Here is a 27,226-nt window from a genome sequence, read left to right as displayed (position 1 = left end):
TTCGCTGGCAAATTATATCATGCACCGCGCGTTTTTTTTAAATGAAAATAAACAGTGTTTGTTTTCCGCCGTTTCGCACCCTTTTGTAAAAAGTAACTCTGTTCTTGAGTGTCATTTTGTATACACTGCAGTGTCAGTTCAAACACAACTACTATAGATTCAAATATTTTTTTTTTTGAAAGTTACTGGCCCTATTACATTGTAGTATCTGTTCATATACTTTCTCAACCTGCTGAAATACAAAGAACCAATAACGCCTCTACTGAGGCTCAAACTCATAATCTTCCAAATGGAAGTCCAACCCGAGTACCATTAGACCACATAGTCCCGGTATTTTATATACACTATAGTTTCATTAAAACACAACTACATGATCATTTTGATATAATTACAGTTTCATTGTACAATATACACTAAAATATGTGAAATGTTATTCGGTTTCATTTTATATACACTGCAGTTTCATTTCACTATAACTACAGTATCATTTTGATATAACTGCAGTGTCGATTTAGATATACTGTAGTGTCAGTTGGTGTTTAATACACCAAACAAGCGGACTCCGTTAACTATAACGGCATACCGTTTCTTTAAAGAAACGGCGCTGTTTTTGACTGCGATGCATTTATGATATAACGACTGATCTTCGCCTAGTACCACAAGATAGCTATGGTTGTTTAACAACAATTATCCTCTCAGACTCTTAGGGAAAGGCAGTCATCCTCATCAACTTTGAGACAATGAGCGACCATGATCACTCTCGTCAGAAGTTTAGAAAATAGTCAAATGGTCACTGTCATCGAAGGTTTAAAGAATAGTCATGGTTATCTCCATACAATGATACAACGTTTTATTTAAAATAAAAAATAAAATCCAGAGATCAATTTTTTATGATTCCTTGTATAGAGACTACTATTTGTTACTCTTGTACTAAATGAACTTGTTTAAAGTATGAACTCTTCTTGTCTATAGGATAAAACTACAAAGACCAAAATTCTTCACCATTTGAGATGGTGATAAAACTCTTTTTATTCATTGATTGCCATAAATTGGCTGACCCCAAATTGTGTTACAAAAATATACTATTATTACCACTTCAAATAGTAATTTGATGAAAAGTTTTGGTCCGTGCAGCATGATCCTTGTCAATAATACTCTACCTCAAACCTTCCTTTATGGTTAGAGAGTATCCACTGTATTCACCAAACAGAAAGTTTTGTTTAGAATAGATGGGGTTTATATACCAAAACTGATCACAATTCACAATAAAAGCACGTAGAGAGCTACAAAATGTACACGTTTTAGCAAAATTGATTAGAAATGGAAACGCATATTTCAACTACGGTAAAAGCCATAAGAGTGTGTCAGGCTGAAATTGTATCATGCCTTCTTCTTCTTCTTGGATTTGAGCATCACATATCCAATAAACATACTCAGGAAGCTCACAAGTGCTACACCAGCAAATACAGGAATGAGAATGGCATATTCTTGCGGGAGAAAGTACTTGTGGACAAAATGGTCACCGTCGACAAAAGGCTGAAAACACGCAACTCATTTTGTTAAAAGGTTACAAAAGCATGTGCCAAAATTTATGCAATCAAACCGGCAACTGACCAGGATAATGACCCAGAAGGTATAATATGTGAAAATGCACAAGCTGGTTACAGTTAAAAGCAGCCCAACAGCTTTATCTGCTAATTCCATAGTAATCTACTTTGTCTGTTCAAACAACAAACAGAACTAGTATAAGGAAGTTGTGCAACTTATGTTATAAAACAGCACCAGCAAAACATAGTATTAGTATTCTACAAAACCATAAATCACGTTGCCCCTAAATCCAAGACACCAACAATTTCCTAAAATTAGAGATGGGCACGAGCAAAATTAAGAACCACACAAAATCTTAGGCAAAACATTAAACACCAAGCTATACTTTTTTGAAGACCAAAGACAAAAACATGACTTGAAAAGAAAAGGAAAAGGCATAAGTTCTAGATGAATATTCCAAAATTTCAACCCATTGTGAGGATCTGACGCCTTACTCCGTTTGCAACATGGACCCCCATCAAACCAATACTAATTTAATTTGTGTATCTAGTTTGATTAGTGCGGTTTTACGTAGCATTCTCAATGAGCCGAATTTCATTCAATCTCTACTCTAGAATTTACTTAACTAGCTTAAGTCTTATTTACTTTAATAAAAAAAAAAAAAAAAAAAAGACATTGAGGCAAACACTAAAACAAGAAGAATTTTAAGGGGAGGAAAAAACCTCCTCTTCAAGAATCTCAAAACCTGTTTTTTCAACAAGTAATAAGCTGAGGAAATCAAGAACTTAGATAGGGTTCATTGTCCATAAGTTCCCACATAACTCAAAAGAAAAATATTGCAAATAAAAAATATTCACTTTTCACAAGATCATACCCTGGAGTTGATACTAACAAACCATGCCTGAACCAAAGATCTTACTTATATGTCCACGTCTTTATTGTTTATATATTATGATGCCATAAGCATCTTATTGCTCTCAATTGAGAACAAGCAATTCTATAGTAGCTTGATCCCTTAGCATCTATATCTGCATCTAACCTCATTCTGCTAGCCAATTACGCAAAATAAACAGCTTGTCTAACCTCACTCTGCTAGCCCATTACACAACCTAAACAGCATGTCTGACCTCATTCAGCTACCCCATTATGCAACATAAACAGCATGTTATCCAAAGCAGCATTTAGAAACCCATAAAAATAGCTGCTTCTATTCAACTGACATATATATATACACTCATCACTAGTTAGATTAACCAAAGAAAGTCACAATCCAATAAGAAATGGATACCAGTAAAACTACAAGCACAAATCAATTGTTCACAATGAATTCCAATCTGACTAAGATCCATAAAATAATAATAATAATAATAATAATAATAATAATAATAATAATAATAATAATAATAATAATAATAATAACAAAGCTCGTTAATATTTCAGTTATTAAGGACTTCAGGAAGTGAGTGGATTAGCAAAATTATCATAAACACGAAGAGCATTTTACTTGATGATCGTCAAGAGGGGTTCGAACAACATTGAATTAAATCAATCAAATCGAATATACAAACAAAGATACAAGTAAGAATTTTGACGCGAAGTTCCCGATACGAGGAATAGGGGCATAGGGTACTGGGGCTGAACCTGATCCGAGAGAAGGAAGTTGGTGAAGAAAACAGACCCCAAATCCGGGTAAAGCCCGAGTCGGAGGTGAGTTTGTAGATCACAAATCAATCATTATAGTCCTTCGTTCCATTTTATCATTTTATGTGTTCCTTTAACAAGGTTTGACTGAATATTAAGTTTGGTATTAGTACAAAATTTATATATTTAGAAACTACATTAAAAGTATTATTAAATACAAACTATCGATTTTAAAAATAATTAAAAAATACTAAATAAAATAAACGAATAAATAGTTGATTTGACCCATAAATAGTAAATAGAACTGATAAAATGAAACAAATGGAAAACATTATTACATTAACCATGTTTCACATAAGCGTTCCATACTTATATTAATCATTATTACATTAACCAACATACTATATTTGCTTGTATTTAGAATATAGTAAATACTCAAAATGGTCTCTCAACTATAACTAAATTCACAATTTGATCTTCGACTTTTAATTTCAACCAATTAAGTCCTTAACTTTGTAATTTTGACACGATTTGGTCCTCCGTCTATTTGACCGTTTGTTGACCGTGATCGACGATCTCCAGAAGAACCTTCAGCTCTCGTCGGAGCACGTGGAGGCCTCCAGGATGACGTTGCACTGGTTCGGAAACACGTCGTCTTCTTCGCTCTGGTACGAACTCAACTACATTGAATCCAAAGGGAGGATGAAGAAAGGGGACCGAATTTGGTAGATTGCTTTCGACAGCGGATTCAAATGTAACAGTGCGGTCTGAAAATGCAACCAGAACCTTAAAAAATCGACGACGGACCATGAAATTACATATATATCCTCAAAAATCACAGTCAACAAACGGTCAAATAGACAGAGGACCAAATTGTGTTAAAATTACAAAGTTAAGGACTTAATTGGTTGAAATTGAAAATTGAGGACTAATTTATGAATTTAGCTATAGTCGAGGGACCATTTTGGGTATTTAGTCTTTAGAATAGTTAACAAAAATAGTATTCATACTATCTACACTAGTGTTTTACTCGTGTGAAGCATAAAATATATTATGTTATAATAATGATTATGAATAACAAATTAAGTTTTCAAAAAAAAATGAATAACAAATTAAAGATGAGAAAATATAAAGAAGAACAATATGAGAATGGTGTAAAATCATACATTTTAAAACTTTATTATATACAATTTTCATATAATTCAATGTTAGATGACACTTTTTATCCATAAATTTCACAAAAATAACATTTTTTTTGAAGAAAAAATAACAATTTTTTTTCCTCACTTACTATCACCACTTTTCATTCTTAACACTTACTATTGCATTGTGTAGTGTTGCAAAATGTACCATATGATGCTACAAAGTGCATTTTAAAAGTTTTAATTATTGATCAAAGTATTATTGTACCTTCCTCCCCTCCCTCCTCGACTCCTACCCTTACACTAGAATTGTTAGATTTAACCAGATAAAATGATTGAGATTAGTGTTTATATTAGGAATAAGTTCTCATATGATCTTATTAGTTCGGATATTTTTAGTTAATTTATACACTCTGTACATATATAAATTTGGTGTAGATACTACATGTTAAAATTTTACATATACTAAACTCAAATTTAATATATACAAAAAATATTTTGAATATTAGGTCTAAAAATTTTATAAAAATTTTAAAATTTTAATTAATTTTATAATGGTATAGTTAAAAAAAATTAATTTTAAACTTGGATAAAAAAAATAGTGTTGTTAATTTGTGGTTTTTTTTTTAATAATTTTTAAACATGAAATGGAGAATAGGCGTAAAGAGCGAAATATAAAAATGCAAATAAATAAATAAATAAATAACATAAGAAAGAAAGAAAAAATCATTATCTACTGCATAATATCTACTCTTTTGCGCCTGAGGTTCTATTTGGACACGACTACTCATTTCTCATTAAGGTTTGTGGCCTCTCCTCTCTCAAGTCTCAACTACGCACCCATAGTTGTTCTTCACTCCTCCTTGCTTCTCTGATTGCATAATTTGCATTCCCGTTTCCGCTAATCCTTTACAAACCCTAGCACCAGATTTCAGCAAAGGTTTCAACTTGGGCAGCACCAAGGATTGAAAATCACCGGGCATTACATTTCTTTATCTGAATTCTGCCCATTGCAGTTGACTGGATGAGCTCCCCATGCATTTATTAGGTAAATTTTGTATCTTTACGCAGATTTATTGTCCCTGTTTATGTATTCTTGAACATTGTGCCCACGCGCGCGGTTTTTATTTGATACTAGGTGAAATGCATTTTCTTGGATTTAGAGTAGTTCAGTGCACTCGTCATGTTTGTGTTTTTGTTTCAGTGAGCTACTGTTTATGATATACTGGGTTTTCATATGTTGTTGCGTCTTAAATTGCTGTGCAGATATTGCTACTACAGTAACTACACGGCCTGTTTTCCAGAAAGATGTTTGTGCAGTTAGTTCTCAACTTCTCTTCTGTAATAGATTCAAGTCTGGGAAGGATATTAGGTTTGCTTCGTTATGGAAATCTTTCTGTGTACCGGAAAAAGCTCATAGTTTTGGGGGAATTAAGTTATGCCGGGGTGGGTTGATGATAAGAGCAGTGGCTACTCTTGAAAAAGAATCAACCCAATCTAACCAGGTAAATGAGGATGGTGGTGGCTATCAAAGTAGTACGGGAACGAGTATTGGTTCTGGAAACTCGACTTGCAGTGCCATTGAGGGACAATCTCGAACTGATGAGTCAACTAAATTGGATGAAATAGAGAAGTTAAGACGGAGTAGGATTTCCAAAGCTAACAAAGGGAAGACACCTTGGAATAAAGGCAGGAAGCACAGTCCGGGTATTTTGATATTCCCTTTACTTTTTTTCTTTTAGCTTGTTGTTTGGTTAGAACAATTAACGTCTTCAACCGTGTTAATCATTTGCAGAAACTCTGCAGAAGATTAAAGAGAGAACCAGGATTGCAATGCGAGATCCTAAGGTGATGTCACATAAAAATCATGTTACAAGATGGAAAGCAAATGACAAAGAAAAATCAGGAAACAGTTTCAAAAGAGGATCACTCTGTACAAAAATACTCCATTAACAATGGATAAATTTAAAAAATGAATTTAAGTCGGGTTTTCCATCTACCTTTGCAATCATTTCTGTTATCCTCTTTGCAATTGCATATGAAATATTTCAAAAGAATTAATATGAAAGTAATGAAGAACTTAAATGTATTCTTATCAAGCCAGACTTTTATGCTTACTTTCTAGTTACCCTTGTGGTGTGGGTTGATCTTGAAGCTTGATAATCTTACCCTATTTAATTAGGGTGCAAATTATTTTCCTGTTTGGTAAAACTTATGATTTATCGGTTATGGTTATGGATTGTAAATCATCCATAATTACTTGTGGATCATTTGCTTGAATAAGCAAAAAGGTCTTGTGCAATCCATAATTCTTAATCTTTACCAAAATGTAGAAAGTAGATTATTTAATCTATAATCTCTAATTATCCTTGAATGTTCATTGCTTTCAAAGTAATGCTCAGCACAATAGTTGCCCATCTTTGAAAGGGTGTGCTCATAATGCTAGGGTACCTTAGTGGCTTAGTGTAAGAATTGTGCAAGTAATGGGCTCAGATGGGATTGTCTTGTAAACTTTTGTTTGTCTATTTATCCATTAAAGATAACCTTTCTATTATTCTAATAACTAATTCCTCTGCTGTGGTAGGATTTTCCTTGTAACCATGTTTGTAAGACTAATAATGCCCAATGAGAAATTTGCACGAGAGCTTATCATAGTTGAGAGCTAAACATTTTACTTTTAAGTTTTAACAAACAATAAGAATAAATATTGCAGAGTTTTGCAATGTTTGACTAGGTTGTTTATTTTACTAACAAGTTCAGCCTACACAGGTAAGGATGAAGCTAGTCAACTTCGGGCATGCTCAAAGGTAGGTTTTGAAAATTAACTTATAGTAAAAAATTTTCTATGGTTTCAATATATAATTGTTTTATAAAAGATCTACTTGTTGAGAAAGTTTTAGACAATAATTTTTTTTGTCCATTAGAAAGAATTGTGAACTACTACATCTATTTGGTCCAGTTATTAAGGTTGATGCCTTGTCTTCCTATAGTAACTATTGGCTCTTTTTTTTTTTTTTTTTTTTCTCAGCACAAGTTTTTAATTACTAAAATTTAATGGCATGCTAAACTACTTATATACTCAGCCCATCTTCCCTCACGACTAATATAGAAAATAATTTGTATACATTTTTAAAATTATTTATGCTGACTTATAAAATGTTAACAGAATAATTATTAGAGCTCATATATGTACCAATAATTTAGTCTTAAAATCTTATTATATTCTAATGATTAATAGCAAGAAAGAGCGTTTTTTTTTTTTTTTTTTTTTTTTTTTTTTCTGGGTCTGTAAAGGTGAGTGCAAAGAAGTTTATTCAGACTGAACACTATGTTTGACATGGCTATGCAGTGAGGAAACAAGGTTAAAAATTGGAGTTGGTGTACGAGCTGGGTGGGAAAAGCGCCAAAAGATGCTGAAACTGCAGGAGACATGCTGCTATGAATGGCAGAATTTAATTGCAGAAGCTTCTAGAAAGGGCCTTTCTGGTCAGGAAGAGTTGCAATGGAACTCATATAAGATTTTGAATAGACAGCTTGAGAAGCAGTGGATGGTGAGTGTTGAGCAAAGAAAAACACGTAGACAGAAAGGAAACAAGAGAGCTCCAAAATCTGCTGAACAGAGGAGGAAAATTGCTGAGGCCATTGCTGCTAAATGGGCTGATCCCGTAAGAGCTAATGCTTCATTAAGAATAGCTGATCTTGATTCCTATATAGTCTGCGTTTTCTTTTTAATATGTGTGATTATCCACTCTCCTCGACATTGATATCTAGCTTCAATGGCTATCAATTTAAATCTTTGCACTTCTTAGTTATATTCAATTTAATAGTTCTTGACACATTCTGCTCTTGTCTAAATAGGATTACCGAACTCGGGTCTGCTCTTCTCTAGCTAAATTTCATGGCACCAGAGAGGGGGTTGAAAGAAAGCCAAGGAGTGATGGACAGACCCAAAACAGAAGACCGCCCAAGAAGAAAGTTGATATTGGTGGTGTAACTGTTCATAATCATAGGCCTCATACAAAACAAGCCACGATAAAGAAAAGCTATACACCAAAATACAAGGATCCTTTAGCACATTCCAAGCTGGAAATGTTAAGAAATATTCGGGCACGGAGAGCAGGGGCTGACAACGAGAAAATTGAAGCTGTTAAAAGAGCAAAGTTAGTTTTTTCTCTGTCTGACTTTCAATTCACATATCTTGGTTTCGTTTACGTATAAAATTCTAAAGACAAAGATGGTAAGGAGCTAAGTGATAGTGAAGATACATAGAAGGAAACCCTTTTTTAGATCGTGAAAATCCATATCAAGTGTCAGAAGTTTTCTAATAATTTATGTCTATGGGGTGAACCTCCTGTATAAATGCACAAGTGCACATGTCAAAATCAGTGAAGAAGTTGGGATATCTGGCATTTATTTCATATATGAAAGCTCATTCCAAGCATGAAAGTTATTTCTGTCCCCGAGCTTGTTGATAACAAATTGAATTTTAAGAGAAAATTTTGTATAACAAATGTTTTCAGGTTGTTGATTGCTGAGGCTGAGAAGGCGGCAAAGGCTCTTGAGATTGCTGCCAGGCAGAGTCCTGTTGCTCGAGCATCCCTTGTTGAGACCAGGAATCTCATTGCAGAAGCAATTCAATCCATTGACTCCATAGATATGGAAGAGATACTTTCGGGTCAAAATGAGGGAGACCAATTACTTACACTGCCTGAAATCGCCAATGTTGATGATTTAACAGATGCAGACGCGGAAGATTTGGATGAAATTGACAAGAGAAAAACAAATGGAGCCCAAGTATTGATGCCCAATGGTGACGGTTTTCACAGCTTCAACTTTACCAAAAACTTCCATGGTTTATTGAACGGTAATGAAACAGCAGTCTTTTCAAGCTCAGACGACTATGATTTACTTGGCAGCAAGGAAAATTTGTACCAAGTGATTTCAAGTGATGTGGCACCACCACCAGTTGAGGAAGTGATGCACCCCTTCGAGTCTGGTGATCACAAGGCAAATGAGGTTGAAGAAGATGAGCACAAGTCACCGCCACATGAAATGACATTGCAGTCCGAGCCATTGCCAAATGGATTGATATCTCAGCCCGAGAGTGCCCATCCCGCGTCAAATAGCACAACCACAACCAAGCAATGGATTTGCGGGAGATTGGTTGATGTAGCCAAGGAAGGTTAGATTCAGTTACGATATATTTACATATTTATCTTATGCTGTCATTCACTCATTCCAACTGGAGGAGGCATAGAAGACTACTTTCATCTTAGGTCATTAGCTTTCTCTGATTCTGTTGTAGTATCTATATAGTGTCCATCTTGTAAAAAAAAAAAAAAATCTCCAGTCATAACTATGCACTTCTTTCTGCTTGCCTAATTTATTGAATATTTCATAGAGCTTTGGGGCATGAATTCTCTTTGTGGAGAATAGAAGATAGGGAATGACACAGACCTAAAAGATTCACCATTTAAATATTTGAAGATCTTGCTGTCTATTGATTTACTAATTTTAATTATAGTGAAAAGATAAATTTATAAAGTTAAGGGTCCGTTTGGAAAGCACGAAAATAACTTTTGGAAAATGTTTTCTGGAAAATGAGTCATTTTCCGGAAAACATTTTCCTTTCCAGTGTTTGGTTGCATTCTGGAAAATTGTTTTTGTGTGTTTGGTTCATTTTCTGGAAAATGAGTAAAATTGTATAATTAAATATTTTAATTATTTTATTTAGAATATTACAAGATGTATAATAATATATAATAATATAATATTAATTTTAAATATAATAAAAAATAGCTAAGTTTCTCAAAAAAAAAAAAAATAATATATCAAAAATATTATGGTAGTGGTGGTGGTGTAGTGGTAGTGGTGTTATTCGTTATATAATAATAATAATAATAATAATAATAATAATAATAATAATTGGTGGTGGTATGACGGTGGTGGCAGTGGTGTGGTGGTGGTGGTGGTATGGTGGTGGTGGTGGTGGCGACGGCGGTGATTGCGGTTGTATGGTCGTGGTGGTGGTGGCGGCGGCGGTGTGATAGTGGTGGCAGTGGTTGCGGTGGTATGGTGGTGGCGGCGGCGGTGTGATAGTGGTGGCAGTGGTTGCGGTGGTATGGTGGTGGCGGCGGTGATGGTGGTTGCGGTAGTATGGTGGTGGTGGCGGCGGCGGTAGTGGTGTTGGTGTGATGGTGGTGGTAGTATGACGGTGGTGGCAGTGGTGGTGTGGTGGCGGTGGTTGCGGTGGTATGGTGGTGGTGGTGGCTGCGGCGACGGCGGTGTGATGGCGGTGGTGGCGGTGGTTGCGGTGGTATGGTGTTGGTGGTGGCAGTGGTGGTGGTGTGATGGTGGCGGTGGTATAGTGGTGGTGGCGGCGGCAGTAGTGGTGGTGATGGTGGTATGGTGTTGATGATGTTGGTGTAAAAGTTGGAAAATGACTTCCCCCCAAAAAAAGGGGAAGTCATTTTCCTCCAAAACAAGCCTATTTTCCAAAGTCAACGGAAAACGACTTGATTTTCCAGGCACATCCAAACAATGGAAACTTGGAAAATGATTTCCAGAACTCATTTTCCAGGTTTCCAAACACACCCTAAATGTAGAATTTTGAATAGAGTTCAATTACATGGCGTGTCAGCAAATAAATTTTTACATGATGTTCTGATTGAGAATTGTTGAGTTTTTTCACTTTTTTAGGAAGTCATGTAGGAGAGAGAAAAAGAAAAAGAAAATATGACAATTTTTTCTAAAAAAGGGAAAAGCAACGGTCTCTAGTTAGGGTGGCTGTTAGCTGGTGACCACTCTGACGTTCACCGTCTGTTGGGTGGGTGGACAGTGAGACGCAATTAGTCTTTTTTTTTTTTTCTGACAAAAATTAAGACATTGCAAGAGTAAAATGCGAAAAAAAAAAAAAAAAAAAAAAAAAAAAAAAAAAAAAACCTTTCTCCCATCAACAAAAAAACAATCCATTTTCTTTGTACGGTAGCAAAAACCATTTAAAAGGCCAACTGACAGGACAAGTGGGGTCTACATGGCGAGACCTAATTGAAGGGCTAAAGATGGGGGTGGTCATAATGTTTGTCATTTGCCTATCGTAGCTTCCAGCTAACAAACGTAGCCTACAACTACATGACAATTCGGTTGCACAAGTTGCTCCAATTGATTGATTCGATTACACTATTCTATAACTTCATCAGTTTTATATAAAATTATTAAACTCGATTAGTGTCGTGAGCTACTCAATAGTGTATTAAAATGCTCAGATTTATTACTTGAATTGGATTAAGGTCAAATAGGTGATCTAATTACATATCAAACCGTAATGAATCATCAAATTAAAAAAAATATATAATTAAATTCTCAAATAATGCAAAATAATACAATTTAACCTATGACCTGGTAACATGGAGAAGTAGTGATTACCGAATTTAAAAATATTTTTAAAAAATATTTTAATAAATTTAAATAAAATAAATATTTTTTTTTAAAAAAAAGGGTCGCCTTCTCACTAGAGAAGGCAACCCACTGGGTTGCCTTGCCTTCTACACGGAGAAGGTGACCCTGATTTTTTTAAATAATTATTTTATTTAAATTTATTAAAATAACAATTTTTAAAATATTGCCACGTCAGCATGTTATCAGGTGAACAAGTCACTTTAAGTTGGATTGCATTATTTTGTATTGTTCGGGGACTTAATTATAGTTTTTTTTTTAGTTCGATAGCCCAATTGCAGTTTGTTGTGTAACAGATGACTTATTTGACTATTATTCCACTTGTATTTGATGCCAACTTGATCGTAATTGAATTAAATTTGAATATTTCAATTTTGCAGAAGGCGTTAGGCGCTAGTAAGGCGTCCGGTGGCGCCTAACATTTAGAGCACCTAAGCGGCCGAATAATATGAGTATATCATCTCTACTTTTTTACTCAAGATTGTGAGTTGTTAGACTTTTATAATTTCTCAAACTAGTCAACTAGTATGTTAGATGGTTAGTTGAATAAATAGCTGGAGGAATATAGAAGATAAGCAATCGAGCAGGCAAAAAAATCATTTGCCCGAGTTGAGGGCCGACTCAATTGAGTTGGACCCCGACTCGGCCGAGTTAGGCGCCCAACTCAACGCCTAGGACGTTTAGCCGACAGACTAAAAGCTACATAGAGTTGGAATCGCCTCAGTCTAAGGGCACTTAGCTTGATTTTTACAACACTGAAATATTTATAAAATCAAACCTAAATAGTTCACGAGTAGTTTGATAAATGGACTTTAAAGGAGTAAAACTCTTGTCATGTGTCTTTTTTAGAAGGAGAAAAAAAAATTATAACTTACATGTTTTTTAATGAATCAAGATATATACAATATAAGAATGGAATATACAATGTAGTAAAAATGAAAGTATGTGTAGTACTAGTAATTAGTATTACTCATTTCGGGATGGGCAGGATGGATGACCCGTCAGCAGCTCGCGGGTTGGCATAACGCATCAACGGGTCAGGAATCAGGATCCGGTAAGGCGGTAAGTAGTCACTTTCCTCAACCGACAAATCATGAATCCGAATACTAATGATGAATTCTGGTTTACACTCCTACGTCGCAACTGCAAAAACGCACACTGAAAAGTGTACTGCGTGAGAGAGAAACCAGAGCTTACAGTTACAAATTCTCGATGCGCATTTGATCTTCGTCACCAGCACAATGGACAGAGCATCCTCTTCCGACGACGAAGAGGATAGCCGTAACCTAATCGGCGACGGCGAACGGCGGGACGGCGCGAGATCGCCTGGCCGCTCCTCCTTCCAGATCGACGGCAATAAAGACCGCTTCATCGACCCCGCGCGGTTCAACTTCATCTGCAGGAAGAGGTACTGCTTAGCCATCATTCTCCCACTCTTCGTTATCCTTCTCTATGCCACTACCGACATCAAAAACATCTTCCGAACCGGAGTCTCGAAGATTACTTTCGATTCTCCGGCTAATCGCATGCGCGAGTCCGAGTTGCGGGCTCTGTATTTGCTTAGACAACAGCAGTTAGAGCTTTTCAAGCAGTGGAATCATACATTCGTAAATAAAACGAGATTGGCTGCTGTTAATAATACTGGTAATTCTACTTCTAGTAATGCTGGTAGCGGTAGTTCGAATTCGAGTTTGGAGAGGACGGGATCTTCATTTTCCGCTGTATTTTTAGAGGATCTGAAAGCTGATTTGCTAAGTCAGATTTCATTGAATAAGCAAATTCAACAAGTGCTCCTGTCATCCCATCAATTGGGGAATTCATTAGATTTATCTGATAATAACACAGATCCAAGCATTAGCGGTTTAGGTAGGTGTAGAAAGGTTGATCAGGGATGGTCTGAGAGGAAAACTATAGAGTGGAAGCCAGAATCAAATAAGTACTTGTTTGCCATTTGTGTCTCAGGCCAAATGTCGAACCATTTGATTTGTTTGGAGAAGCACATGTTTTTTGCAGCTGTACTTAACCGGTTTTTGGTTGTTCCAAGCTCAAAAGTTGATTATGAGTTTCAGAGGGTGTTGGATGTTGATCACATTAATAAGTGTTTGGGGAGAAAAGTAGTCCTCACTTATGAGGAGTTTGCAGAAAGTCAGAAGAATCATGTGCATATAGATAAGGTCATTTGTTATTTTTCCCAGCCACAACCCTGCTTTATGGATGATGATCGAATTAAAAAGTTGAAGTCTTCAGGGGTTTCTATGAATAAGATTGAAACTGCTTGGAATGAGGATGTTAAGAAGCCAAAGCAAAAGACTGTCCAAGATATAGTTTCAAAGTTTTCTTCAAATGATGATGTTATTGCTATTGGTGATGTGTTCTTTGCTGATGTGGAGACAGGCTGGGTGATGCAGCCAGGTGGTCCCATTGCCCACAAATGTAAGACACTTATCGAGCCCAGCCGTCTTATTATGCTCACTGCCCAGCGATTTGTTCAGACATTTTTGGGAGAGGACTTCATAGCACTTCACTTCCGTAGACATGGCTTCTTAAAATTTTGGTATGTCGTCGTTTCTTTGCTGTCTATCTTGTTAAAAACCATTTTTTTTTAAAGATTAAGATGCTTTAAAAACCATTAAGATGCTTTCATTTTAATCATCAAGAAAGTATGCTTTTAACTTTTGAATGTAAAAGACAAGAATCAAAACCTTGAAGGCGAGGAGTAGAAGAGATATGTATATGCATATTTTAGAAACCTGTAAAGTTGAGAATGACTAATGTGCTCTGATTATGTAAGACCTACCTCTTAAGCTTCACAGTCAGCTTTGCATCTTCATGCCTCAAAATATTCATCTAATGCTGTAGTTTGTAGCTAGAGTTTGCTTCATATGCTTTCAAGAATCTGTTTTGTTTTGATTATTTCTAATTATACTTACCAAATTATCAGCAATGCCAAGAAACCAAGTTGCTTCTACCCTGTTCCTCAAGCTGCAGATTGTATCAATCGTGTGCTTGAAAGGGCCAATTCTCCAGTAATATATCTATCTACAGATGCTGCTGAAAGTGAAACTAGTTTGCTTCAGTCTCTTGTTGTCTTCAATGGAAAGACTGTGCCACTTGTTAAAAGACCTGCTCGTAATTCAGCCGAAAAATGGGATGCGCTATTATATAGACACGGCCTTGAGGAAGACACTCAGGTGATTTTTTGATTTATTACACAATTGTTTCAAACTTTGTGCATCAATGTGTCTGGGTTAATTGATAATGGACTTTAGACTAAATATTTTACTCTCCAAAGAATTATTTCAAAATTTATTTCATAAAATGCAAGGGTCATTTAATTTGCATTTGAAAATATTGTATTGAGTAATATGTAAGACGGATATTTTCATCCAAAAATTGTCTATTGGTTATTGGCTTATTGCAGGACATATGTCTCATAGGGGAAATTACTTTTATCGTCAAAATTTGTTTTGCTGATATTCGACCTTTTATTTTATTTTATCTTTCATGTACTCAATCTGATATAGATGTGTAATAGGCAGTGTTGAGTGGCAACCCTTTCATATTGAATCTCTAATTTTTAAAAACTTTTTTTTGATCACCACATGATTTATTATTGCAATTCTGCTGAAGTTTCGAGCATCAGTTCATTTTGTATTTTGTGGGACAGCAGAGACAAGTGTATGACTCTGTTGAAGAAGACAATCGGGTCACTTTAGGTGTAGGATTAGTCTGATGTTTCTTCCCATAAATACTGTTTTTGTATTGACTTTCGTCTTTGTTTTCTACTCTTCTTACCCTTCAATATATTTCTTGTATTTTCACCTTGAAGGTGGAAGCAATGCTAGACAAGACGATATGTGCTTTGTCTTCGGTGTTTATTGGAGCTCCGGGATCCACCTTCACCGAGGACATTTTAAGACTCCGGAGGGGCTGGGGATCAGCATCAATGTGCGACGAGTATCTTTGTCAGGGTGAAGTGCCAAACTTTATTGCAGACGATGAGTGACTCCCTAAATTTCTTATACTTTTCGTATTGCCACCAGCAGAGCCTATGGAATCAGAAAACTATTCATTCTTCATCGAGTTTCACTGATCAACATTTACTGGAAGCTGAAGATGATAGAAATGGTTAGATGGTGTTTGCTTTGTTCACTTCTATGTATGGCCATCTGCATTTTTGCCCCATTTTTTCTCTGTATTTTAGTGTACAATATTAGCTTTAGCACATTGCTGATTCGTTTTGTCCTACAGATTTTTAAAATTTTTTAATTTCATTTGGGCATAGATTTCTTCTGTGCTCCATTGTTCTTGTATCTCATATCAGAGCCATAAGATTTTCTTGTGTAAGCAATCATTTGGAACTCGCAATGATCTGAAAATTCTGGGACTCAGAAAGCCCGAAAATGGAAAACGAAGAAACGATATGTTGTATAGGAGGAAAAATCCAGAGTGAGATAGTACACAACTCTTCTCAATAGACTCCCATATTACAAAAACAAGAATCCAGGAGTCCAGTTCTGCAGAAGGTGAAGAAGAAGAAGAAGCTAATCTAATGGCAGCAAATGCAAACGAAACGGATCACGCTATTAACAATGTTACAGAATCCGCTACCGTTATGATACAACGAACATCAGGATTAGGAGCAGCAAAACATGGCGTCCGAGGAATCTAAAGCTCGTATTCCTGAGAATCTGCGCTACCAGACCTGGTCCTTGAATCAGCGCCGAATGTCCTCCTGCTCATGTTGGCCCGTTGCACCAGCCGGACCAACGCCTCAACAACTTCCGACATAGGTGGTCGGAACTCAGGCTCCGGCTGCCACATGTTTTGTAGTGAACCATTAACACATAGCAATAGTGTGAACTAAATAGTTTCTTTCAAGCAGGCAGCACGGGATTGTAGCTCGCTTATATTTTAATGGAAAGAGTATAGAGTTACTGGTTTTGGTTAAATTTTGGCTCGAGAAATTACCTGGACACATAGTGCAATGACATCAGCAAAGCGGGAGAGAGATTTAACTGGATAGAGCCCTTTCAGTGCTGGATCAACCATCTTAGATAAGGCGTCAATGTCGTGGAGCTGAGGTGTAGCCCATCGAACTAAGGATTGCTCGGGTCTTGGCCTTGAACTACATAATGAAGAAAGTGTCATCAGAAAAGCCGGAATCTCTAGACCATTTCCTATTACCTCTCTGGGACGAAATTGTAGTTTCTCGAAGAAATTTACCTGTCAAATGGTGTTCTTCCAGTAAGAAGTTCCAACATGGCAACGCCAAAACTGTACACATCGCTCTTTATTGTATACTGACCAGACATGGCCACCTCAGGCGCACCATATCCAGACGCTGAATTCTGGTTTAGAGCCTGAAGAAGTTCGAAATTAGAAGCTTCAACGACATAATAGTAATCTGGGGACATTCGCGGGATTTTACCAAACCAATGCAATTTAAAGACAAAGTGCATAATTCATACAACGGAAAATAAGCCAAACTATGAAAGCAATTTTATGCGAGGAAATTTTCCAAATCAACCAAACACTCAAAGGTTAAGCACTAAGCTAATACACAAAAGGCATGCAAGAAGCTACCTGATCTTCGTCTGGGATAAGGCTAGCTAACCCAGAGTCCGATAGGTGAGGGTTGAACTCCGAATCAAGTAAAACGTTAGCAGATTTGAAATTTTTATGAACCACCGATGGCGAGCAAACTTCATGTAGATACCTGCAAATGACGCTTAGTAAGCTTGCAGGCAAACTTGTATGTAAATACCGTTAAGAGTCCCACATCTATAAAATAAGAGAGAACATATGGGTTTATAAGGCCATGGGTTACACTAGCTAATTGGCTGGATTCAATCTTTTAGTGTGGTTTGACCATGTTCATTATAGCCCAATTGATGGCCGATGTTTGTAGGCAAGTAAATAATTTTTTCCAAAGTACTTTTTTTCTGATATCAATTGAATCATATAGCTACTAAAATACGGAGTAGTTATTAGTATAATGTTTAATTAAACTTACTCCAGTGCACGTGCTGCCCCCAAAGCAATCTTCACTCTGTTGTTCCAAGTCAGCGGCTTGGTGTATTCGTCGGAGAGATGCAAAAGATCATGCAAAGAACCGTTTTTGTAGAACTCATAAGCTAGTAGATACTGTCGGTGCTCCGAACAATACCCAATCAGCTCGGTGACATTTGGATGATGCAGTCGGGATATCTCAGAAACTATATCCAGAAAATCTTCGGGGTTCCCAATAGCAGTGGAGTTTATTTTCTTGACAGCAAGAACCTAACACAATGAAAGATGTTAACACTATAAAGTGGCAAAAGATCATTCATTGATTATTTATCTATAATATCGCTGTGAAATGTACGCTATTAACTAGGTAAAGGTTATACCTTTCCATCTTCAAATTGAGCCCGGTAAACACGTCCAATCGATCCCTCGCCAAGAAGATTTTCGATGGAGAAGCTATCTGTAGCGATTTGCAGGTCTGCAACAGTGTATTGGGTAGCATTTATTTGAGACGTATCGATTTTCTTGGGGGTAACAACGGGCTTGGGTGATATATCATCTTCGTCGAACGATTTAGGACGGTCGATAGGAGGAGGTCTTAAATTTACTTCGACTGGCGTCTCCACGGTTTTCGTTCCCAGTGTGGAGGACGTTTGAACAGATTTCATCTCTGCACCCAAATTGACGGAAAATCAAGCAAAGAACATAGCGTGACACCTAATAACATGAAATTTCAATGAAAGTAGCCTTTTTTCCTTTGTTAAGAGTCCCAGAAAATATGAGAGAACATATGGATTTATAAGGTCATGGGTTAGGCTAGCTAATTGATTGGATTCAGTCGACCCACGTGCATTATATCATACAATTTATAGCCCAATTGAGTGACCTTGACCTATTCGAGGCCTATAGGGTAGAAATGAGCTCGATACATACCTTGTACTTTGTGCGAGACGAGAGGAGGAAACTGCTGACTATTAACCTTTTCGATATCGGTTGAAGTCCTCCTCGATCTTCTCTTGATAATAAAGAATGCTGCTATTGCTCCTATAATCAAAATGGATATCACAATTCCCGCAACAGCTCCACCCCCGATACCCGATTTTCCACCGCCACCGCCACCACCATTATCACTGCCTCCACCATTTGATGGGCTGCTGCCGCCTCCGGATCTATGATTGGGCCTGTTTGCCGGTGGAGTGCCAGGTGGAGGCGGGGGCGCAGGGCCCGAGTTCCATGAATTACCACCCGTTCTGTACAAGAACAATGAATTAGACACGATCACACGAACAAAGATTTCTCCCCCGCAAATTAAACCCGTGCAATCAAAAATACTCACTGTAAACTGTTTATGCCTTGCAACTGTGGAGGGATCCATCCCGTAAAATGGTTGTTCTCGACATTTCTAGAACCAAAAGTACGTGTCACTGCACAGTTCATTCCAACTAATATATGTAGTAGTAGATATCGAAATGCGTAAATATACAACTCACAGATTATCGAGGGGAAGATTTGCAAGAACATCAATAGTTCCAGTAAACACGTTATTCTGCAAATACCTACAAGACAACACAAACTCCATCCATGTTAAACCAGCTTTCAAACGAAACATGACAAATACTAAAAAACAAAATAATAAATTATACTTACATGTTTTTCATATTTGTAAGCGAGCTGAAAGTTTGAGGAATATTACCAGCCAGAGAATTAAAAGAGAAATCCCTGAAGCATTAATTTCGAAAGATCTCATTCAGTTCATAATAAGACGAATTTCAAGAAATTTCAAGAAACGGAAGAGTCTGGGTACGGGTCTTACAGTGTCGACAGGTTCGTAAGCGATACGAACATGACGGTCACTTCGCCCTGGAGTTGATTGTGACTAACATTTCTACAATTGGAAAAGCAACAACGGCATAAGTCACATAAATTTAATTTCCAAAATTGAATTTCCAATCAAGTTCGCTTACAAATATTCGAGGGGGGCCATTTGTGAAATGGAATATGGGAGGCCACCGGTAAAGCCATTACCAGCGAGATTTCTGCATTTTAAAGAGGAATTTTAAACGGCGAAACGCATTTTATAAAAGCAAAGGATTGTAGATTGAGCTAGTAAGAAGCTTACAGTTTCTGTACATTTGGAGGGAGCTGATATGGCAATGAGTTCCCGAGATTGTTAGTACTTATATCACTGCAAAATTCAAAGAAATCGTTTATAGGGAATTCCAAGAAACCCACAGAAACTAATGTCATAGAAAGCCATCTGCCTTACAAGGTGGTTACAGATTTCAGTTGATCCAATTGGAATCCCATTGACCCAGTGAGTTGTAGACCCGAAATCTGACTGAAAAAAATGAAACGAAAGAAATAAATATCGGGTCAAGAGCTACGATAGAGGGTAATGACAAGGGCAATAGAGGATCACATTTCGGTTACTCTATTGCCTGAACAACTAACGCCCTTCCACGACTCTCCACAAGGGTCTCCACCATTTGCCGTCCATTTTGTAAGCTGCGGTGGTGAGTTCAGGCTGGAGAACAACCCCCTCAGAACTGACGCTGGAAATGCAAAAAGCAAGTTTCCGGTTTATCACTTTTTCACAAAAGCATGAATACCATCATCTTGGAACAAACAATTGAAAAACGATGTCTAAAATTTTCAACTATAATAACTACATTTAACCCTCCGTTACAACGGAATCAAGCCATTAACTTACTCTACCCGGAACTCCTAACTTTGCCCACAAAAGGCAAAATCCCTCGCCCAGGCCCCCACACCTCAACCCAACAAGATTGTGGAGGGTTAAATCACGGTGACTCAGCAGCCCATTAGGTGGGCCACAAAGAGCCACCCCAGAAGAGAGTGGCTGACATGTCCCCTTGGGCAACAATCTCCCACCCAAGAACCAACTAAGCTACCTGTGTGGGCTTGAACTCCTAACTTTATAAAGACAAAAACCAGAAATTCTTAAGTAAATGAACCATCTTTGAGAAACAACTAGAACTGGGATTCTGGGAAGCTATGAATGAAGGTGAAATTCCAACAATGACAGGCAAAACTAAAGATATTATTGCCTTTTACTACCGACAAAAGAAAAAGAGATTCAAAACCCCAAGAAATGAAAAACAAGAAAAATGCATAATTTCACAAGAGAGCAGCATCAAACTATCTTCCATTCCAGGCCCTTTGAACAAGATAAGCTTTCATCTTCATTCTTCAACAGTCCCATAAAGCATACATAAACATATGATAACAAAAAAAGTTGCCATCTTTACTCACTGTTCCCAAATCCCACACTCACATTCCAAGAAACCCACAATCCATTCACCATTCAAACCCTCTCAGTAATTACCCAGACAAAAAACAACAGTTCCTATAAACAGAGAGAGAGGAGGTTGAAGAAGAAACTAACCATCAGTCGGATCTGTATCAGCGACGGCGGAGGGCGGCGCGTTGAGCAGAAACCCAATGAGAAGCGCCACCGCCCACGGCAGCCCCATTAGCTCTCTCATCTTCAAGCTCGCTCGCTCGCTCAGTCAGTCCCAACTAGGGAACAAAAGGGCCTTGTCAGAGCTTCCAACTTTTGTTAAATACTATTTATTGTTAACCCAAGAAAATATACTTGTAATCATGTGCAAATATTATATGATTTTTGCGACTAACTTTTTCTGGGGCTCATACTTTTTGTGCACCCATTACGCCATTACCCTTTCCCATTAAAGCTGGCACCCACGTCCTGCTTAAAGAATCCAAGGCCACAGAATTCCTGTCCCCTACTCCCTTCTTCTTTCTTTTTTTTCCTAGGACTTTCTAGCTTGTAAATATACCCACTTTTACAACTAGAAAGTAACGGGACAATCTTATGAATTACTCCGTAATAAATATTTCATTTTTACAATTTGTTCAAATCACTGTGACTCGTTCAATCAGTCCTCAATTTCCACCGTTATTTGTACACTCTAATTAATTTTTTGTGCTTTGAATTTTCTAATAATTCCCATAATTTCAGTGGGAATCTTCACCCTTTGCTGGGTAATTTTTTATTTTATTCTATATACAGAGAGTGGATTAGAAGAGAAGAAATAGTCACGGGATTCTCTTCCATTTTGGGTTGTTGACGTCTTCTAGTGTTGGTAAATTGGTAGTATTTGACTGAACAGAAAAGGACTAGTCATTACACTGGAGTTTGAAATCAATAACATTCTAAATCTTAGGGTTTGGTTTGTATTAATGATACAATTAATATACTTCTAAAAAAAAATTATAGATAGACTTGACAGTTTTTTACGCAACTCAAAAATCAAGTAAAACAATAAATAAATTTATACTTAGGCTTCATATATTTCGGGTTGTAACTTGTTGAGTCGTTAAGTTTCGTGTCTTAATGGACTAACCCATTGATTAACATGTTAATTATGCTTTTTAGATGTTATTTTATAACTTTATGGTATATTCTGAATCGTATATTTTTCTATTTTATTGGATTATATTTCTAAAGTTTAATGTTAAAAAATTTGTATAGTAACTAATCTAATCGATTTAAATAGATTATATTGTCATGTTAACTCGATCAAAATCTATTAACTAAACACATCTATTGTGTTAATCCATTAAAAATCATATTCATATTTACAATTGTATGGTGAATCGAATCATAGATAATTAATAAATATAAATAATTTAAAAATTTGTTAAATAAATCATCAAACTATTATTTAAAAAACAAAAAAAAAAAAAACTAAACCTCGAAACTTTAACAAGTTATAATAAACATATCCATATGTTATTTTGATGCATCTAGCTAGTCCTAATAGTCGGTTATCCCTAGGCAAAAATGGATACCCAGTGTGGCAATATATGTGTCAAGCCATGCATTCAAATTAAAAATAGAAACAAACTAAAATGCATTATAATACTATTTTATTTATAAAAATATTATACAAAACCATCAACGCTTTTGAGGCCTTCATTGCACGCCAGCAACACATTCGTTGGTAGCCTTCTTCACTGATTCAAGGCGATCGACGGTTGCAATTGCCACCATTACTCGTGGTGCTTGCCCGAAAAATAATATATTTATAAATTATTAAAATATGTCATGTTATCACTTTTTTTTACTAGTAACTAGTAATATATTTGTTGATAAAAAGGATTTGATTGTATAATTTCATTGAGTTTAAATATTTAATTTTAATTTTTTAAAATTTAAAGAACTAATTAATTATTCGTATGTAATTCTAAAGTTTATTTTACACTTTTTTTCCTAAAGAATTTTATTTTATCATGAATTTGGAGGGAGAAAATAAATGTCGTAAATATTTGTATGTGTGTCGGTAGTGCGCGTGGAGGGTGGGAAGGAAGGGGTCCAAGACAAGTACTTAATATTTTAAAATTTAATTTTATTTGATCCATATGGTTCCCTCTCATAGGCTTAATTAAAATAATGAGGATTAAAATTAATCGTTGGATTAACAGCACGTAATAGGATAATAAATTCTGATGACATTAAATTCTGTCTACCGCCATATTTTATCTCGTCCAACACCAATGTTCTACTTGTCTTTACCTATGAGTAACAACAAAGACAAAACCAAATATTTATGTAATTGGAGAGAGATTAATTGTTTATTATCTTTTTTTTTTTAAGAATATTAGTTTACAGTAATATCGAAGCCGGTGGATATATTAGCAAATGTCGAAGATTATTGATTTTTTTTATAGTGTGATTAATAGTGAACATGTGATTGAGATTATTGGTTTAAATTTTTATAGTATATATATAGTACGTGTTCTATTACGATCAATCACTTATCACTATACAAAAATTATATGTTGTAGCGAACAATTCCCCCTCCTCACTTACTAACCTTAATTGCACAATTTTTACCCTTATTAGGACCTAATTGACTAACTCCGATATCACTTGTTATGATCAAATGCTTATCACTATGTCAAAGACTATAACTCGTAATGAATGCACGTCTTTATTTTCTTGTACCACAACATTTTGAGAGGCATGGTGTTATAATTGGCCCTTCAAGCCTCCGTCCAACAATCTTCGATCCCTAGCCACTAATTGTTGTACTTGGCCCTTCACCAGTTTCAGCTTAACATGCTCATTGTGATGTTATAGAGTAATGAGTTTGCATTTGATTTACTATTGATTAGTAATGGTTGTGTATTTGATACATACACTTTGTTGGTGCTAATTAAAACAAGTTTGATGTGAATTAAATAATGTAGTAAGAGAATGAAGAGTGAGATTGGAAAATTCAAATAGTGCACGAAGGCTTAGCTTTTAAATTAAGCTTGACCGTTTGTGAGCACCGTAATTATTAAATATGAGAGTTAAATAATGTTTAGAAAATACTCGTCATTAAGATGTAGATGAGTCAAAAGCCCTTAGCTTTGTCAATCCAAACATATAACTTTAGTTAGCTGAGCAGTACAATTGAGCGCGTTAGATAATTCAAAGTCGGTCCTCTTTCAATTATTTAGCCACGCAAGTGTTAATATATAACTATCACATCTCATATTTTAGCATATTTTTAACTTACAATTGAAAGATTAGACGTGTCATCACAACATCTCAATACATTCTTACTAACCTTGTATATATTGCGTGTGATTCTTGCAAGCAACTATGGCCCTTTGACTTCATAATCATTTATGAGCCTCATCTCCCCCTGTGGACCAAGTATAATGGGCAAAGACAAAATGAGTTAATTACAATACATCCTATTCAAAAATATATAAGATCAAATTAAAATTATATTATTGTAATATATATCCTCTGTAACCGTTATTGTTTCATACTTTTAAAAAAGAAAGACATTCAGTAATTTGAAATAAATCCTTCAATTGATAAGTAAACTGCTAATACAATTACAAAAATCAAAATTTACAAACCAAATTAAAATAAATGTCATATATAATAATAATAATAATAGGAATACCAAAAATTTATGAAAGTAAATGCAAAGAAATTAAAAGAAGGTGAGTTGGTGGGTAGAAGCATATATATGTGAAATTGGATTGAATAGTTGTCTTATCAGTGCACATACTAATAAAATGGGAACATATATATATCATCATCAATCATCATGCAGATCAGATGGCGCGATAGTGAATAAACAATTAACGTAACGTAAGGAGTGAGTGGTCGTAGAACAATGCCTCGCTGTCGGCAGATGCTGACGTTTCCTCCTAGCTACTTCAATTCCATTCTAATTTCTATTCTATTCTTCCCCACATTATTAGTGGCCACCGGCCTATTCCCCCATTTTTCTTTCCCTTTTATTCTCTTTATTCTGCACTTCCATCCTCATATATCATTACTCACTAACTTTATTTTCTTTTTTAATATAATCTTAAAATAAAGATATTGATTCAGTTACATAAATTTTGATTTCACGACACTAATAATATTTTAAAATTTATTATTGACATGAGTTTAAACTCTCAAGAAACTGATTGTTAGTTTAGAAACTAAACGTATATGAAAATATCACTATGTTAACCATCCAATTAGAAAATGTATTAGCTTTTTACATATCGATATACCTAATCAAGCAATACCAATCTCGTTGAATGATTGTCGTTATTCCTAACTGTTAGCACTCTGGTCTATATTTACTTTTAAGCTTGAGTGTTTGACTCTATAGATCTATATATCACATTTCTTTCTAACATGCATGCATGTTAATTGATATTACAATATATATATATATATTAAATGTGGATCCATTAGTATTTACTCAACAAACATTATAGTGATGAGCATATAGTTTAAGCATACTTATATGGAGTATTATAATTGCATTATATTATGTATCACCGACCTAAAGCACAATAAAATATGGCAATATTCAAAAAATAAATAAATACAATTATGGGTCACAATAATTTTTATAGTGTTGTATGTAAATGTATTATATGTTCAATGAGGTCGTATCGTATGTCTTGCCAATGATATATATCATTAGTTTAAGTGATTAAGTATGATGACGATGGGTAATTAAGAGAAGAAACTAAGAGAACAAATTGTTAAGAAATAAACTATTCTTACAAACTAAGATAAGATGATGTATATACAATAGTCTTCTTTTACATATTACACTCGTATTCATATTTTGAGAGTAAGACTAATCGATCTAATCGAATCTTGATTGGATTTCATTTGAAAACAGCTCTATCACTAACGTTGCTCATCCATGCATCAACTATAGTGAGAAGTAAGTTCTCTCGTCACAGTTACCACCATATTCTTCATGTGTGGATTGAACATTTGGATCGGGTTAACCTTGTTCATATTACATCCTGCGCATATGCTCTCTTGCTAGCAATCATTATTTATACCGTAGACCATGCATGATTCACATTGTAAAGTAAATCATTGACATACTGCATACATGCTCATTTTTACTATACTAAATGTTTGTTTTTTAAGGTTCATTTTTAAAGTACTATCTAGAAATGAATATTTAGTATATCAAAAATAAACATTTAATATACTAAAAATAAATATGTATTAGTAGTCTACCATAAAAAAAATATATTATTAATCTACCTTATAATATTTTTTTGAATACTATTAATTCTGTTACAATATGGATCATAGTTCATTGTATAAAATGACTCCTTGCTAGCAAGTATTAATACCCCACAATTACCACAAACACAAAAAAAGGCAAATTATGTTGTGCATCCGTATGCACCATGCATGGTGCATACGGATGCAAAAACGAGGTCGTTTTATTAAAAACGCGCGTCTCACTTAAAAAAAATTCAGTTTCGATTCCCAACAACAACATTATATTGTGCATAATTTGAACTATATATCCAGAATCAATGAACTAAAATTCCAGAATCGATGAACTAAAATTCCAGAATCTATGAACTAAAATTCCAGAATCTATGAACTAAAATTCCAGAATGAATGAACTAAAAATCCATAATGAATGAACTAAATATTCATAATGAATAAACTAAATATCCAGCATGAATGAAAAAAAAAAATCAGTTTCGATTCACGTCTAAATATCCATAATCAATGAACTAAAATTCCAGAATCTATGAACAACATAATGCTGTTGAGGGGAATCGAAACTGAATTTTTTTTTTAAGTGGGATGCGCGTTTTTAATAAAACGACGTCGTTTTTGCATCCGTATGCACCATGCATGGTGCATACGGATGCATAGCATAACGAAACGAGCTTATTATTATTACTAGTTTTTTACGCGCATTGCGCGATTGGGATAATGCCCAATGTTTTTTTTTTAAATAAGTACTTTAAAGTATATTAAGGCAAGATTATATTGAAATTGTTCATGTATAGATAATTGAAGGTTGAATTTGCGTATTTAAATAAGTAATTCTTCTCCCAAAGGTTGAGTCCCCTACCCCAAGGGCCCCCTACACTCTGACCCGACAGAG

General features: G+C 35.5%; 4 protein-coding genes across 6 annotated transcripts; 2 read left to right on the top strand and 2 right to left on the bottom strand.

Moving 5' to 3' along the window:
* Window positions 1-1,214: 1,214 nt before the first annotated feature.
* LOC109192551 (dolichol phosphate-mannose biosynthesis regulatory protein-like) lies at window positions 1,215-3,287 on the bottom strand. Of its 2 annotated transcripts, XR_002056120.1 has the most exons (3): window positions 3,190-3,287; window positions 1,615-1,719; window positions 1,215-1,536 (listed from the first exon to the last, which is right to left on the bottom strand). XR_002056120.1 is itself a non-coding variant. In XM_019343236.1 (2 exons), the coding sequence occupies exons 1-2, from the start codon at window positions 1,702-1,704 to the stop codon at window positions 1,381-1,383; spliced, it is 246 nt and encodes an 81-aa protein (XP_019198781.1). In that variant the 5' UTR covers window positions 1,705-1,740; the 3' UTR covers window positions 1,215-1,380. The 2 variants fall into 2 exon arrangements, 1 of the variants encoding a protein (XP_019198781.1); XM_019343236.1 differs by lacking the exon at window positions 3,190-3,287 and having other exon boundaries at window positions 1,615-1,740.
* Window positions 3,288-5,047: 1,760 nt separating this feature from the next.
* LOC109192550 lies at window positions 5,048-9,748 on the top strand. Of its 2 annotated transcripts, XM_019343235.1 has the most exons (8): window positions 5,048-5,133; window positions 5,260-5,379; window positions 5,598-6,038; window positions 6,127-6,179; window positions 7,101-7,138; window positions 7,681-7,996; window positions 8,190-8,491; window positions 8,852-9,748. In XM_019343235.1, the coding sequence occupies exons 2-8, from the start codon at window positions 5,367-5,369 to the stop codon at window positions 9,516-9,518; spliced, it is 1,830 nt and encodes a 609-aa protein (XP_019198780.1). In that variant the 5' UTR covers window positions 5,048-5,133; window positions 5,260-5,366; the 3' UTR covers window positions 9,519-9,748. The 2 variants fall into 2 exon arrangements, with proteins under 2 accessions (XP_019198780.1, XP_019198779.1); XM_019343234.1 differs by having other exon boundaries at window positions 5,065-5,379.
* A 3,142-nt stretch (window positions 9,749-12,890) lies between these two features.
* Window positions 12,891-16,104, top strand: LOC109192509. The gene is made up of 3 exons (XM_019343182.1): window positions 12,891-14,340; window positions 14,728-14,977; window positions 15,616-16,104. Exons 1-3 carry the CDS (start codon window positions 13,028-13,030, stop codon window positions 15,790-15,792), a joined length of 1,740 nt encoding a protein of 579 aa, XP_019198727.1. The 5' UTR covers window positions 12,891-13,027; the 3' UTR covers window positions 15,793-16,104.
* A 98-nt stretch (window positions 16,105-16,202) lies between these two features.
* Window positions 16,203-21,418, bottom strand: LOC109192508 (protein STRUBBELIG-RECEPTOR FAMILY 6-like). Its single transcript, XM_019343181.1, has 16 exons — window positions 21,202-21,418; window positions 20,215-20,347; window positions 20,062-20,133; window positions 19,915-19,980; window positions 19,760-19,831; window positions 19,609-19,680; window positions 19,443-19,514; window positions 19,286-19,351; window positions 19,132-19,197; window positions 18,729-19,045; window positions 18,179-18,465; window positions 17,803-18,068; window positions 17,373-17,505; window positions 17,013-17,149; window positions 16,758-16,914; window positions 16,203-16,601 (listed from the first exon to the last, which is right to left on the bottom strand). Exons 1-16 carry the CDS (start codon window positions 21,299-21,301, stop codon window positions 16,455-16,457), a joined length of 2,163 nt encoding a protein of 720 aa, XP_019198726.1. The 5' UTR covers window positions 21,302-21,418; the 3' UTR covers window positions 16,203-16,454.
* Between the last annotated feature and the right edge of the window lie 5,808 nt (window positions 21,419-27,226).

The sequence above is a fragment of the Ipomoea nil genome, unplaced genomic scaffold, assembly GCF_001879475.1.
Source record: "Ipomoea nil cultivar Tokyo-kokei standard unplaced genomic scaffold, Asagao_1.1 scaffold1770, whole genome shotgun sequence".
In the NCBI taxonomy this organism is placed as follows: Eukaryota; Viridiplantae; Streptophyta; class Magnoliopsida; order Solanales; family Convolvulaceae; genus Ipomoea; species Ipomoea nil.
The sequence above is the reverse complement of the archived record's forward strand: the minus strand, read 5'-3'. Positions and strand labels throughout refer to the sequence as shown.

Coding starts and splice junctions, on each gene's coding strand:
- LOC109192551 (XM_019343236.1), bottom strand. CDS start 1,704: ATGGAATTAGCAGATAAAGCTGTTGGGCTGCTTTTAACTGTAACCAGC. Junction 1,537..1,614: donor CCTTCTGGGTCATTATCCTG/GTCAGTTGCCGG, acceptor GCGTGTTTTCAG/CCTTTTGTCGACGGTGACCA.
- LOC109192550 (XM_019343235.1), top strand. Junction 6,039..6,126: donor AGGCAGGAAGCACAGTCCGG/GTATTTTGATAT, acceptor AATCATTTGCAG/AAACTCTGCAGAAGATTAAA. Junction 8,492..8,851: donor GAAGCTGTTAAAAGAGCAAA/GTTAGTTTTTTC, acceptor AAATGTTTTCAG/GTTGTTGATTGCTGAGGCTG.
- LOC109192509 (XM_019343182.1), top strand. CDS start 13,028: ATGGACAGAGCATCCTCTTCCGACGACGAAGAGGATAGCCGTAACCTA. Junction 14,341..14,727: donor CATGGCTTCTTAAAATTTTG/GTATGTCGTCGT, acceptor CCAAATTATCAG/CAATGCCAAGAAACCAAGTT. Junction 14,978..15,615: donor GCCTTGAGGAAGACACTCAG/GTGATTTTTTGA, acceptor TTCACCTTGAAG/GTGGAAGCAATGCTAGACAA.
- LOC109192508 (XM_019343181.1), bottom strand. CDS start 21,301: ATGAGAGAGCTAATGGGGCTGCCGTGGGCGGTGGCGCTTCTCATTGGG. Junction 18,466..18,728: donor CGTCTCGCACAAAGTACAAG/GTATGTATCGAG, acceptor ATTTGGGTGCAG/AGATGAAATCTGTTCAAACG. Junction 17,506..17,802: donor GGGGCAGCACGTGCACTGGA/GTAAGTTTAATT, acceptor CGTCATTTGCAG/GTATCTACATGAAGTTTGCT.